This window comes from Molothrus ater, chromosome 27 (genome assembly GCF_012460135.2).
Source record: "Molothrus ater isolate BHLD 08-10-18 breed brown headed cowbird chromosome 27, BPBGC_Mater_1.1, whole genome shotgun sequence".
NCBI lineage: Eukaryota > Metazoa > Chordata > Aves > Passeriformes > Icteridae > Molothrus > Molothrus ater.
In genome coordinates, this window is record NC_050504.2 from 3,549,076 (window position 1) to 3,562,109 (window position 13,034).

The 13,034-nt window shown below is 52.7% G+C and overlaps 2 protein-coding genes across 2 annotated transcripts in view; one reads left to right on the forward strand and one right to left on the reverse strand.

Annotated features, from left to right (window-relative positions):
* CNP (2',3'-cyclic nucleotide 3' phosphodiesterase) lies at window positions 1-6,102 on the forward strand. Its single transcript, XM_036399119.2, has 4 exons — window positions 1-83; window positions 2,048-2,717; window positions 3,274-3,416; window positions 3,924-6,102. The coding sequence occupies exons 1-4, from the start codon at window positions 81-83 to the stop codon at window positions 4,374-4,376; spliced, it is 1,269 nt and encodes a 422-aa protein (XP_036255012.1). The 5' UTR covers window positions 1-80; the 3' UTR covers window positions 4,377-6,102.
* DNAJC7 (DnaJ heat shock protein family (Hsp40) member C7) overlaps window positions 6,034-13,034 on the reverse strand; it is a 22,635-nt gene continuing 15,634 nt past the window's right edge. The window contains exons 10-14 of the mRNA XM_036399118.2: window positions 12,415-12,488; window positions 11,946-12,092; window positions 11,424-11,576; window positions 10,917-10,979; window positions 6,034-10,610 (exon numbers count right to left, since the gene is read on the reverse strand). Of these exons, the coding sequence (XP_036255011.2) occupies window positions 10,573-10,610; window positions 10,917-10,979; window positions 11,424-11,576; window positions 11,946-12,092; window positions 12,415-12,488 (475 nt within the window). The 3' untranslated portion in view covers window positions 6,034-10,572. The remainder of the gene's footprint in view (window positions 10,611-10,916; window positions 10,980-11,423; window positions 11,577-11,945; window positions 12,093-12,414; window positions 12,489-13,034) is intronic.

The following is a 13,034-nucleotide window of genomic DNA, read 5'->3' on the forward strand; positions in this document are numbered from 1 at the left end:
GGCGGCGGCGCCCGCCCCAGAGCCGCTTCCCCGCCGCGCCGCTCCGCACCGGCGGCCGCCCCGGAGCCGCTGCCCTCACCATGGTAAGCGGGACCAGCGGGATGGGGACAGGCATCGGGACAGGCATCGGGACAGGCATCGGGATTGGCATCGGGATTGGCATCGGCATCGGAGCTGCAGCTCCGCCCGGCGAAGGTTCCGATTCCCGGGAGGGCGGAAGCGCCGGCGGCGTTGCCGACACGAGGGCGCAGGGCCGGGGGGGAGCGGAGGCAGCCGGGCCCCGAGAACGGCCCCGGGGCCCGTGGCTCCCTCTCGGGGGTCCCGGACGCTCTGGGGGCTGCCGGGGCACGGGCAGCACGGGGCCGGCAGCGCTGGCTCCCTCCATGGTGGGGAGCAGGAGACAAGCGGGAGCTTTGTGGGGGCGGCTCAATGGGAGATTGTCCGGCGGGACCCCGCTCCCCCGGGCTCTGCGGAGCCTTTGTCCACCCGGCCCGGCCCGTGAAGGCGCCCGTTGTCCCCGAGCCGGCGGCGAACAATGGCCCGGGGGGGCCGCGATTGTTCCTTTGTTCACGGGGCTGAAAAGCGCCTCAGTCCCCTCGGCAGCTGCCGCGACAGAACAGCGGCCCCGGTCCCCGCCCGCGGCACAGCCCGGTGCGGTGCGGGGACAGCCCGGTGCGGTGCGGGGACAGCCCGGCCCTGCGAGCCCTGGCAAGCGGGGCACCTGTGCTGCGCTCCAGGTAACTCTCCGGCTTCCTCCGGTGTGAGCACTTTGAGCCCCGAGTGTGCGGGGAAAGCAGCACCGGGGTCTCCGGGGAGCCCGCAGGTCCCTGCTGCTCTCAGGGGCTCCTTTGTCCCTCAGGCTGCGGCTGAGCCCAGGGCAGGCAGTGCCCGTGGGAAATGTGGGGTCCTGCTTCTGCTCCCAGGGCATTTGGAACCAAAACTCATCTGCACCTTCTGGAATAAAGAGATGGGCAAATCAACACCTGAAAAGTGGTGTTTTTTTTTTGAAAACTGCGAACTGGAAACACATTTTTCTGGCCCTGGCAGAGCAGTTACGTTTTATGTAAAACTTCTCAATTTTTGCATCAAAGGCAAAACGTCTTGGGCATCACTCCCACGGTCCAGTGGATCCCAGGCTGGGCTGGCCCACAGGCAGCCGGGTCATTTATTGACCCAACAAACAATGTCTGCCTCGGTGATGCTATTGAGGACTCGCACAGCTGAAGAAATCCCACTTTTCCTGTCAGTCCTGTGTTTTCCCGGGCTCTACTGGGAATTAATCTGGGATTCTGCTAACCGGAGCTGCTGGCAGGAGGGGAGGACAGCCGTGCCAGCTCCCAGCAGCATCTCCTGCTCACTGCTGCCAACCGCGAGTGTTTCGTTTCCTCCAGCACTCGAGGTTTCACTTTCGAGTTCTGCCTTGCAGCTGCTGGGAGGGGTTTGGCTTTCCTGGGAGCCGTCTCAGTTGCTTTCCCCAAGAGGAGCCCAAATTCCCTCCTGTGAGGTGCTCAGCTGCTGACCCTCAGTGCAGCTCAGAGGGAGGCAGCAGCATCCTTGTGGGCTGCTCTAGGGCACAGCCTGGGAATAGAGTTTGTGATTCGGGTGAAGGGACAGGAGCGTGGCAGATCTCAACCTGCTGGGCCTTTCAGTTCCCCTTGGGCTCCTCCATGGGTCGCTGCCCTCACATCCGGCAGCCGCAGGTGTGTTTGTTCAAGTGCTCAGACTAAATGTGCCCCACAAGGAGCTCTGGGGCTTTGTGGCAGCTCCTGGTGCCTGAGAAGCCCCTTCCCAGTGGGGCAGGACTGCAGCTGCTGAGGCCAGAGCGGGGAGCAGGGCTGAACCTTCAGCCCTTGGGTGGGATGCAGTGGATTTCTGCTGTGTGACCAGCCAGAGCAGCTGTGGGAGAAGGAGTCAGCTGAGCAGGGCACCCAAGTGAGGCCATGTGGGGGAGATGCTCCCTGTGCCCATCCTTTCCACTAAAGGTCCAGCAGGACCACATTGTCTCTGGGGTTCCTGCCCTGCAAAGTGTTTTCTCCTTCCATTTCAGAACAGAGGCTTTTCCAAGAAGAGTCACCCTTTCCTGCCTAAAATATTTAGAAAAATGTCTACTCAATCAGCAAAAGAGAGACCTGAGAGTTTGCATTTCCCATTCCTGGACGATGAAGACACCATCTCCACACTGAAAGAATCCAAAACCTTTTTCATCCTCCGGGGCCTGCCTGGCAGCGGGAAGTCCACCCTGGCCCAGGCCATCCACGATCGCTACAAAGACGCCTGCAAGGTCATCTCTGTTGATCACTATAAAATCACACCGTTAATCAGAAGCTCCATTCCTGAAGAGTACTCCAAGGTGGATGAGGATCTAGTTGACTATTGCAAACGGGAGATCAGCGTCATTGTTTTGGATGACACTCACCACGAGCGGGAGCGGCTGGAGCAGCTCTTTGACATTGCTGACAAGTATCGCTACAAAGTCATCTTTGCCGAGCCCAAAACCCCCTGGCGCTTGGATTGTCCCCAGCTAAAGGACAAGAATCAGTGGAAACTGTCTGTGGAAGAGCTGAAGAAGATGAAGCCAAGCTTAGAGAAGGAATTCCTCCCCATGTATTTTGGGTGGTTTTTGAGCAAAAGAAGTTCGGAGATTCTGAGGAAGGCTGGCCAGGCATTCTTGGATGAGCTTGGGAGTCTCAAAGCCTTCAAAAAGGAGAGTAAATACTGTATGTATTGATGTTCTCTTACACATTCTTACCTGTTGATGAGTCTGATTAGCTTCTAAAGTCAATTTCTAACACTGCCAACAAGAAAAGCTTTTTAAAGCTGCTAACCTGGTCTTCATAGTTGACAAAGTTGCTTTTAAAGTAAAAATAAATTAAAGAGCTTTTCCTAAGTCTGTTTAGGTCTGGCCCCACAGGGCACTGAGCTCAGGTGGCAGCAGCAGGACATGGGATCCTGGGTGTCCCCTGGTTCCAAGGTGTTGGGTGGGAAAAAGGCAAAGAGAGAGAAATGGGAAAGGCTGGACTGAACAATCCCATCCCTTAGGGGACTCTCACATCTCATCAGGTTTGAGATGAGCCACGATGATGCACGGGAGCTTCTGTTCTCTGGCTCCATCTGCAGTGAGCCTGGGAGGAGGGAGGGGTCTGGTTTCCCACCCTGCAGTCAGAGATGAGATGTCAAGGCTGGAGTAGGGAAGGGAGAGATGGGACCAGGGCTCGTGGGTTGACATCAGGGGCATCATTTTGTGGCAGTGACATTGTTTATCTGTATCTGCAGTTCCTTCTGCTATCGAAGATCCCAAAATAAAAATAGATCTCACCAGCTACTTTGTGAAGAGGCCACCTGGGGTCCTGCACTGCACCACGAAATACACTGAGTTTGGAAAAGCAGCTGGAGCTGAGGAATATGCGCAGCAGGAAGTGAGTGTTGGGGTCCCACCTCCTCCCCGCACCCCTGTGTCCCCTCCCTCCCCTTTGGGGTGTCCATGAGCCTGGGAGAGGGTTGGGGATGGGCTTTGCTCTGACCCAAGAGGCCAAACATAGGGACAGGAACTACATCCATGTGGCCTGTGCAGAGAAAACTCCAAAGTGTGGACGTGGTGATTTTGTTTCCTATTTCCAAACAAAATACTCCCACTTTCCCCGATCACACATGACTTCCAGCATCATCTCTGACAGCTTGAGCTGAATGATGATGAATTGAGGTAGTCAGATCCCCAGATTGATTATTTCAGAGCACATAAGCCCAGGTTAAATATTGGAAAGACATTACCAGCTCCAGATCCACAGAGCTGGCACATCAGGCACTCACCTTCTCCTTGCTCTGGATATTTTGCCCATGTCCCAACAGGAGCTGCCACGAGCAGCCCCAGTGAATCCCCACCCAGAGGCACCAACCCTGTCCCCTGTGTGTGTCCCTCTCTCCAGGCTGTGAAGGCTTCCTACGGCAAAGGCTTCACCCTCTCCATCTCCGCACTGTTCATCACCACAAAGACTGTCGGGGCTCGCATCGAGCTGAGCGAGCAGCAGCTGCTGCTGTGGCCAGGGGATGCTGACAAGATCCTGCCCACGGACAACCTCCCCCGGGGCAGCCGTGCCCACATCACCCTGGGCTGCGCCAACGGCGTCGAAGCCGTCCAGACGGGGCTCGACCTGCTGGAGTTTGTCAAGCTGGAAAAGGCAGGGAACAAAGGGGAGCAAGTGGGGGAAATTGGAGGAGGGAAACTGCTGTATTTTGATAATGGGATGTGGATGCTTGTGCTGTTGAAAAAGATTGATGTGAGGGCGATATTCTCGGGGTACTATGGGAAGGGAAAGCTCGTGCCAACGCAGAGCACCAACAAACGGGGCGCTGCCTTTAGCTCCTGCACCATCATCTAGGAGCACGGGCAGGGCAGCTCCTCGGTTTGTTTTTAAAAGGCAAGTAACTTCTGTAACCTTAAAAGTGTAAAGAGAAATAATTTCTACCTTTACTAAAGTCAACCCTCCTGCCCACCCCAGCGCGAAGCCTCTGGGGAGTTATCGGCCTCAGAAAAGGAAGAAAACAAGCAACTCCTGACTGCAACTGTAATGTGAGTTTTGGAGGGAACCTGCTGGGGTGTCCTGCTTGTTTTCTTCCTTGGAGAAAGATCAACTCTGGGGCTTTTATTGCTTCCCTCTGAACCACAATCGTTCGATCTTTACCTGTTGGCACTGACCAAAGCCTGGCAGTCGCTGGTCTGAAGCCAAGGGAACTGCAGGATGTCCCTCCCCTCCCACAGCCAGGGACTGACATTAACCATTCTGGCAGCTGAGTACAGGGTCAGAACTAGCGAGACCCAGGCGTGGCTCACTCCTGTCAGGAGTCCTGTCCTTACCAAGGGTTTGGCCCCTAAGGACAGAACTTGCTGAGGGCAGCAGGTCCTGGCAGCCCTAATCACAGCTGCCCCCAGTGGGCTCCATCCCAGCTGCTGTCCCTCACAGCAGCGATGCTCTGGGGACAGCCAGGAGGAGGGCACTGTGCCAGGTGATGCCTTAAAGACACCAACTTTGGGAAAATCAAGTGAAACACCAGGACAGGGAGCCAGTTCCTGCAAAGCAGCTCCAGCCACTTCCCTCCACCTGGGCTGGACCAAGCACCATCCCGTGTCCTGTAGGGAACAATCCTGCCTTGGCAGGGAGTGGAAGAGATGAACTAACATCTTTTCCATCTTATTTGATAGAAACTAAAATCATGTCTGAAGTACACGACTGGACTTCATGCAAGATTTTACTCCCTTCCTCTAATGCACTTGAATGTTAAGAGTTAGGCTGGAGTAACCCCGTAGTGTAGGAAGTGGAGGCACTGTAACCTTGTAACTCATGTCTGCTCGAACCTAAACCCCAGCTGGAAGTTACTGACCCAGCACTTGTGTCATTAAATCTGTTTTATTGAAACTTGGGTTTGTGCTCTGCCAGGCCCTGGCCCAGCAGGGCGGTGGCTCCTGGGCATTGTTTAACACAAAGCTCCACCAACAGCCCCAGGGCAGGTCCCAGCTCGACCTCCTGCTCTGGCTCAGGCTCTGGGGAGCAGCAGAGTGACATTAACCCAACTAACACTGTAAATACTGACTGTGTTTGAGGCCTGGGCTGGGGCTGGGCACAGCTCACCCCTGAGTCCAATGTTGCTGGGGCAAGGAGCGTTTCTCTCTGACTGTTGAGGCCAAAAGCAGGGAGAGCTTTGGTGCTTTTCTGCTACCAAAGACTGCCATGAAAGCAAAATAGTTCCTGCTGATCAGATGCAAAGGATAAGAATAAATTCTCATTATACCATAAAATAGTGAGCTATAAACCCACCCAGAGCAGCTGTGACCCTTCTTGGAGAAATCCCTCCAACCTTCCACACTGGCAGCAGCTGACAGAACCTCAAGGGTTTGTTCCACCAAAGCTCTACAAGGGATTTGCCAGCACCTGCTCAGGGGCTGGCTGAGCCCACACCCCCAGTGCCCAGATCACTCCAGCACCAGAATACACAGCTGGAACATCTCCTTCACCTGCCTGTTCAAGAACAACAGTGACATTGTCGTCGTTTGAGTTTTTATTAGTTTGTACATCATATACAGTTTATAATAAAGTAAAACCGATTGCATATGGGTCTGCTCAGGCTGATTTCCCATACAAACACGGCATCAGGAGTTCTGCTAAGGAAGTAAACAACAAATATTCACATTTTTTACCATTCACATCCTAGAAAGGTCCAAGAGGGACAGCTGGTACCGATGCGGAGCCCGGCTGGGAGAGGATGAGGAGTTTGGCAAAGCAATGGGACAGCAATTGCTCCATGCAATTCCCCTTTCCTCCCAGGGAAAGGTTGAGCTATGTACACTGAGGTAAACATTCCCAATTCCAGTTCAGATAAACACGGCAGCGCAGGGACGAGCTCCTCTCCGAGTGGCTTCGCATCGGTGCCTGGATTTGTCCTGACTGTTCCACAGCTGTGACCCACGTGCACTGTGGGGCTCTGTGAGCCCCCTGGCCCCTGGGATGCTGCCTCACACCACACTCTGTTCACAGGAGCCATCAGGGGACACTGGGGACAGGGCTGGGGTGGCAGCAGGGCTGGGCAGTCCCTCTGGGCTCCCCATGGATGCTCCAGCAACAGAGCAGAGCTGTCCCTCCAAGCTCAGATCTGGGTGAGGGAAAATGCCCAGCACTGCTCCGAGAAGGGATAACCCCATCCATGATGCTGGGAGTGGGCCAGGAAGGCCAAAGAGTTTCACATCAGCTCTCACAGTCATGCAGGGACCCAGAATGGCCCCACAGAGCCAAGGGCAGGGACAGCCAGCAGCTATTGCCACCCACCCCTGCCACAGCCCTGCCACAGCTGCCCAGGGACCAGCACTGCTCCAGGGTGCAGCACACGGTTGTCCTGTTCCCTAGGGAAGAGGAGGGGAAAGGACAAGGCACGAATTTAAACAGGATGGAAACCATCCATTAGAAATAAGAGAATATCTGGAGTTATTACTGAAACTGAGGAGGTCATTTGGAAATGGCAAAGCAGCACATGGCCCAGCCCTGGGGCTGTTGGATGGCTGCAGGTCCAGGGCCAGTGTGGCTGGACAGGGACTGGCCCCAGCCTCCATCTCAGACACACCACAAAGTGTCCACTCTGTATCTCAGCAGATGCAGAGTGGAGGGGCCATTCTATTCCATGGATAATACTCTTGTACCTGAACAATTTGTCCCTCTCCCATTTTCCAACTCGCATTTCTGCATTTACAACAGCCAGCAGCACTGGGGATCCTGCTCACTGAACACTCCCAGGATCAAAACCAAATCAGGTACATTCCTGTGCAGCCAAAGCAATGAGGGAGCTTAAGAGGGTGGCCAGAACCTCCTGAATGGACTTCACAGCTTTCCAACCCAAACTATTCCATGATTCTCTGAGCATGGCCGGACAAAACCACATCCAAGGCAAAGCCTAACAGCCACACAATTGCTGATCTCCCTGCCAAAGCTGCAGTCCTACAGCAGAGCCCTCACATGCCAGCTCTGCCCACAGCCACACTCACACACTTCTCTTCACAACTTTCCCAGAGAAGCTCTCGAGCTGTTCAGAGCATCCACTCCCAACTCAGCTGCTGGAAAAGAGCCCCTGACACACCAGCCTGGTCTGGCTCTCAGCCACAGCAGCTCTGCTCTTTCCAGGCCTTTCTTGAGAGCAGCAGCTCTCACAGCACCAGCCATTCCCCCTTGGAGAGCCCAGGCTGAGAGTCACACCAAAGTGTCCATGCCACCACCTCCTGCACCTCTGTGTGCTCTCTGTCCTTCTGGGACAGCACCACTTGAGGATGCTCATTTGTGGTTTCTGTGGCAAATCCCTGGGGCTGGTGGCTCTGTGGGGTGGTGGCATCCGGACCTGTGGGTAGCTGGGGCACTGGCACTCAGCTTCCCTGCAGCTACACCCAAGCACAACCCATGGACAATGTGCTGGAACCGCCACGTGTGGAGGCAACACTCCAAGCAATGCACAGCTGAGCCCAGTTTTTGGAAAATGCAGAGTTTTGTCTCCCCAGGCCGTGCTGGGACACGGTGGGGTCACAGTGCCACTGGACACTGCTGCTGCCCTGAGGTGCCAGGTGCCACCAAGCCCTGCTCTGTGCCAGGGGACAGGGACTGCACAGGGCCTGGGGCACTCTGGCCTAGTGGAAGGTGTCCCTGCCCATGGCAGGGGTTGGACTTGACAGCCTTTAAAGGCCTTCAAGCCCAATCCCTTCCATGGTTCTGTGCATTTGCCTTCACCTTGATTCACGTAACAACGTGCTGTAGAAAGTCTTGGCACTCACCATATGAATATTTAACTACACTAAATCATGCATTCATGTACAGGTTATAAATAGCTGCTGTATACATTTTCTCTCCCAGAAGCAGAGCCATTCCACTCCTGTGCTCCAAGGAATGGGCTCAGGCAGCTTGGAGAGAAGGAAGGGAGGAAGGAAACTGCTCACACGTCCCTGGGGCAGGGGAAAATGAGAATAAACTCACTGACAGACACAGAACATGGCTCTGCTCAGCAATGAGAGACTGAGAACAGCCCAAACTGTACAGTGACATCGACACACACACACACAGGACCAGATGTCATGGAACCAAAATGCCACTAAACTCTTGTAAACTCAGATTACAGTGCCAGGAAAGCTGGGGAAGGAAGCATCAGTGTGCATAGACCAGTATTTCAGTTCCCCACGTTTTCACCATTTCAGAGCCTGAAAAGTGCCAGGACCCAGCTGCTCTTGGTGCACCTGGGTGAGTCCATCCCTCACATGGGTGTGAAGGACTTGAACAAACGTGGGAGAGTCAGGTTTGGAAAGTATTACTCAGCACTGGTTCACTTAGAAAGCTGAGTTTCAAACGAGTTGTAAAATATTCTATTCTGCAGTGCTAAAATTTAAGCCCTTAAATTTTCCCTCTATTTAAGCAGATTGTCAAGAATCCTGACCAAACACCACAGCAGGACCTCGACACCATGGAACTCACAGTCCCTGTCCTGCTGGAGGGCACACCCAGCCCTGGGGAGGGAGGGAGGAAGACAAAGAGGTGCCATTGCCAGTGATCACCTGCTGCAGGGAGCTCCCTGCAGGGTTTGTTCTGCTGTGGGAAAGCAAAGAGTCACTGGGAGGTTCTCTCAGCACAGCCCAGCCTGCACAAACACCCATCCTGTGAGCAAACTCCATCTCCAACAGCCCCACACTGGCAGGGTCAGCCCAGGACCCCCAGCCACAGCCCCTGTGCCCCTCAGGACCCCCAGCCACAGCCCCTGAGCCCCTCTCTGAGCACCAGCCCAGGACCCCCAGCCACAGCCCCTCTGCTCCCCAACATCCCAGGCTGAGCACAAGGGAAGCTCCAGAATCCAGCAGAGAGGAGCTCACACAGGCACCTGGACCATGCTGTGCAGAAAAGGGGGGCAATTCCAGAAGGCAGAGTTCTCTCCCAGCTGAGACTTTGCTGTAAAATCACCTTTTAGGTGAAAATCAAACTGCTAACAGGCACAGCTCCAGGCCAGAAGCTCATCCATCCCTCCAGCTCCTGTCCTGACACTGCACAAGAGAAAAGCACAGGCTGCCAGCTCAGAGCTGGACTTTGCATTTTCTTGCTGCTTTGGAGGAGTAAATCACTGCCAGAGGAAAACCACACAACCAGGTTAACTAAACACTGCACATCCCAAAGCACCCACCATCCCTGCCTGGAATTCACCTGGCATTGAAAGACTCACCCATGTCATGGATCAGTAACAGGAAATCACACATCAAGCTCAACAAAAATCAAGTTTAGCACAAATATAAAATATTCAAGTGGATTAATTTAAAAAAGTACAGTGAAGGAATTCAGCCCAGAGCAAATTCAATATTCCCTTAAACAGGACAATCTTGGGAACACAAAGCCCTTAATTCCAGCTGCATCACAGGGAATTCTCACATGAGCTGCTCTTTGAACTCGAAGCAGCATTTCTCTGATACAGAATTGTAAGCTCACATGTTATCACAGAAGTTTAATGCCCAAGTGGGCCTTGTTGGGAGAACCATGGGAAAAAAAATAAACAAACAAATAAAAAGAGCCAAGAAGCCAGGCTTGCAGGTGAAATGGGATTGTACAAAACTGGATTGAGCCTTGGCAGTATTTCCAAAAGATTAAGATAACTTACAAGTTACTCCAAACCCTGGACATGCTGCTTTGGAAGCAACCAGAAACAAACCAGGAATTCTTTCTCCCTCACACATGTGGAGATTCTGGGAAGATTCCAGCAAATCCTCTGTGTTGAGGGGCAGAAGCAGCTGAAAGCACGGGCCAGCATGGAGGGACCAAAAGATTCAAAGCTTTATTTTTTTTTTCAGTTTTTTTTTTTAATAAAGTTAACAGTAAAACAAAATTCACAAGCCTTCCCCTCCCGAGCTGGTTTCCTCTTCACACACACAACACACAAACAGAGGCTCCAACCCAGAAATGAAACTGCTCTAAAGGACAACGAGACGTGATGGAGGAGGAGTCTGGGGCTGTCCATACTCGAGGTTAAAAGAAGCAGATCAGGTATGTGTGGTTTGATTTGTGTTTGTTTTGCTTCTTAGCCAAACTGGAAAAAGAAATTTCCAGGCCCAGAAGCTGAAAAAGAAAACGGAAAATAATCAGGACTTTTCAAAATCCCAATTGGTTTAGTGCACACCTAAGCAGCACGTGGATGGGCCAAGGCCACACACAGCTCCAGAATGAGGAGTCCCCATGTTTGTGGCTTTGGAATCCAGAAGAACCAGAAGCAGCTGCCACTGTGCAGGCAGAACTTGGAAAGAGATCTGTGCACCAGCCAAATGCTCTCCTCAAGCAGCACATCCACTGGGAGCCCCAGCTGCCCTGCCAGGGGCTCTGTGTACTCACAGTTCCAGGCTGGGAGGAGGAGAACATCTCACCTACCTTCAAAGCTGAAGCCCCCTGGCCCGCTGAAGAAGGCCTTGAAGATGTTATTTGGATCAAATTCTACAGGGAAGAGAAGGAATTCATGAGTTGCAGCCAATAACCATCACATTCCCACAGTTCAGGAGCTGTCAGCTCACTGAGGCTCCAGAGTGTCTCAGAAGGGGACTCAGGGCTGCTCCCCAGGGCCATGAAGGGACCACAAACAGGTAAAGCAGAGAGAACCTGCACAGGGCAGCCTAGGGATCTGGAGAAGCAGCATTTAGGGCCTCACAATGACACTATTTACCATATTCTGTGACAGATTTCTGCCCACCAGCTGAGCCAACACCCACCAGTGTCCCAGGCTGCTCCCAGCTAGAACCACCCAGCTCATCCCAACTTTTTGTCAGGGACTAAACCAAGCCAATTCATGGAACCATTCCCAACAGCAGGCTTGCTCTAGGGGTAAGGCAGACCCTAAAGGGTTAAAGGCTGCCGTGGCAGGGTGTTGTAAAGAGCACTGACCTCCCATGTTTAATCCATCCTCTTCCAAGTCCTGCCCACTGTCATAGCGAGCCTTCTTCTTGGGATCTGACAGGATGGTAAAGGCTTCACCAACCTCCTTAAATTTCTTCTCTTCTTCCTTCTGTACCTCTGCACTTGCTCCACTGTGTCTGTCTGGGGATGCACAAACAAGCAGGAAAAAGCTTTTCATTTTCAGTGCAAATGGACAATGTTAAAGGCTCCCAATGTTAATGTTTCATTTTCAGTTAAAGGCTCCCAATGTTAATGTTTCATTTTCAGTTAAAGGCTCCCAATGTTAATGTTTCATTTTCAGTTAAAGGCTCCCAATGTTAATGTTTCATTTTCAGTTAAAGCTCCCAATGTTAATGCTTCATTTTTAGTGCAAATGGATAATGTTAAACACTCCCAAGCTCCTGCTCCAGATCTGTGGGGTCAGAGTTGCCATTTCCCAGGAATTCCCTCTTCCACACACATTTGTGCCTCAGTGCTGGCTGCACAGGGCACACAGGGCTGCAGGGGTACCTGGATGGTGCATTAGTGCTCTTTTCCTGTAAGCTTTCTTGATCTCATCTTCAGAGGCATTTTTGTTCACCCCCAGGATTTTGTAGTAGTCTTTCCTTTTGCTCTTCTTCAGTTCCACCTGTGCATTCTTTAGGAGCTGCTTGTGTTCTGGAAAGGAGCACAACACCAGAGGGGAGGAGTTACTCCATCCCTTGCACTTCAGGCCACTCAAAAAGCAAGGGGACAGTCAAGACAAGAACCAAAACCAGACATTCTGAACCCAGACACAAGGTGAATTATCACCTCAGCATTCAGAGCTGGGAGAGAAACCAGAGCAGAGGTTTCCAGTGCTTCTGAGGACTTCTCCAAATTGTCCTGCTGGGGTATTAGGCTGCAAATCACAGCATATTGTGGGGGGAAAAAAGGAACAACAAAAACAATGTCAATTCAGAGAAATTTGTGCACACACACAGAGTGCTTCTGTGCTCACCTTTTGTTTTCTCTGTCTGATAAACCTTCTCATAGTCTCTTACAGCATCTTCATATTGCTCTGTGTCCATGTAACTGTGGAAAGAAACACAGGTGGCCAAGGCGTCCTTCAGAGGAACATCAGAAGGGGCTCAGTACAGGCTGTCTGGGTGGATGTGGGTTAAGAGAAATGCTCTGGACTGCAGCAGGTCAGACCTCAGAGGAGCCCTGGCACTTGTGGGAAAGCCTGCACAGGAACCTGCACTCTGTGCTCCAAGGGGACACTGAAAACTCCTTTGGCAGCAAAAGTTCTGCTTTAACAGCCTGGTAATTCCAATATGCAGCTGCAGGAACTGATCCCAGGCAGCCTGAGCTACAGGAAGCTGGTGCACAGTCAGAGCTGGCACAGAGCTTCACAGAGGCAGTGCTGGTCAGGAGTGACAATCCTGGCACCTCTGAGGGACACAAGTCTGTCTGTCACCCCTCAGCCTTACTCACTGTAGCTTAGAAATTACAGAGATGGGAGGCTGGAAAAGATTGATCTTGCAGGTCTTTTTCAATCTCTTTTCCAACTACTGTAAATTTGCAATTGCAGACAATGGAGAGAGAGGGGCTCTGTGGGACAGAACACCCATAAACAAT

What these genes read in the sequence shown, in the direction of transcription:
- CNP (XM_036399119.2), top strand. An exon ending in CAAAAAGGAGAGTAAATACT is followed by an intron (nt 2,718 to 3,273) that starts GTATGTATTGAT and finishes CTGTATCTGCAG; the next exon opens with TTCCTTCTGCTATCGAAGAT. An exon ending in AGGAATATGCGCAGCAGGAA is followed by an intron (nt 3,417 to 3,923) that starts GTGAGTGTTGGG and finishes CCCTCTCTCCAG; the next exon opens with GCTGTGAAGGCTTCCTACGG.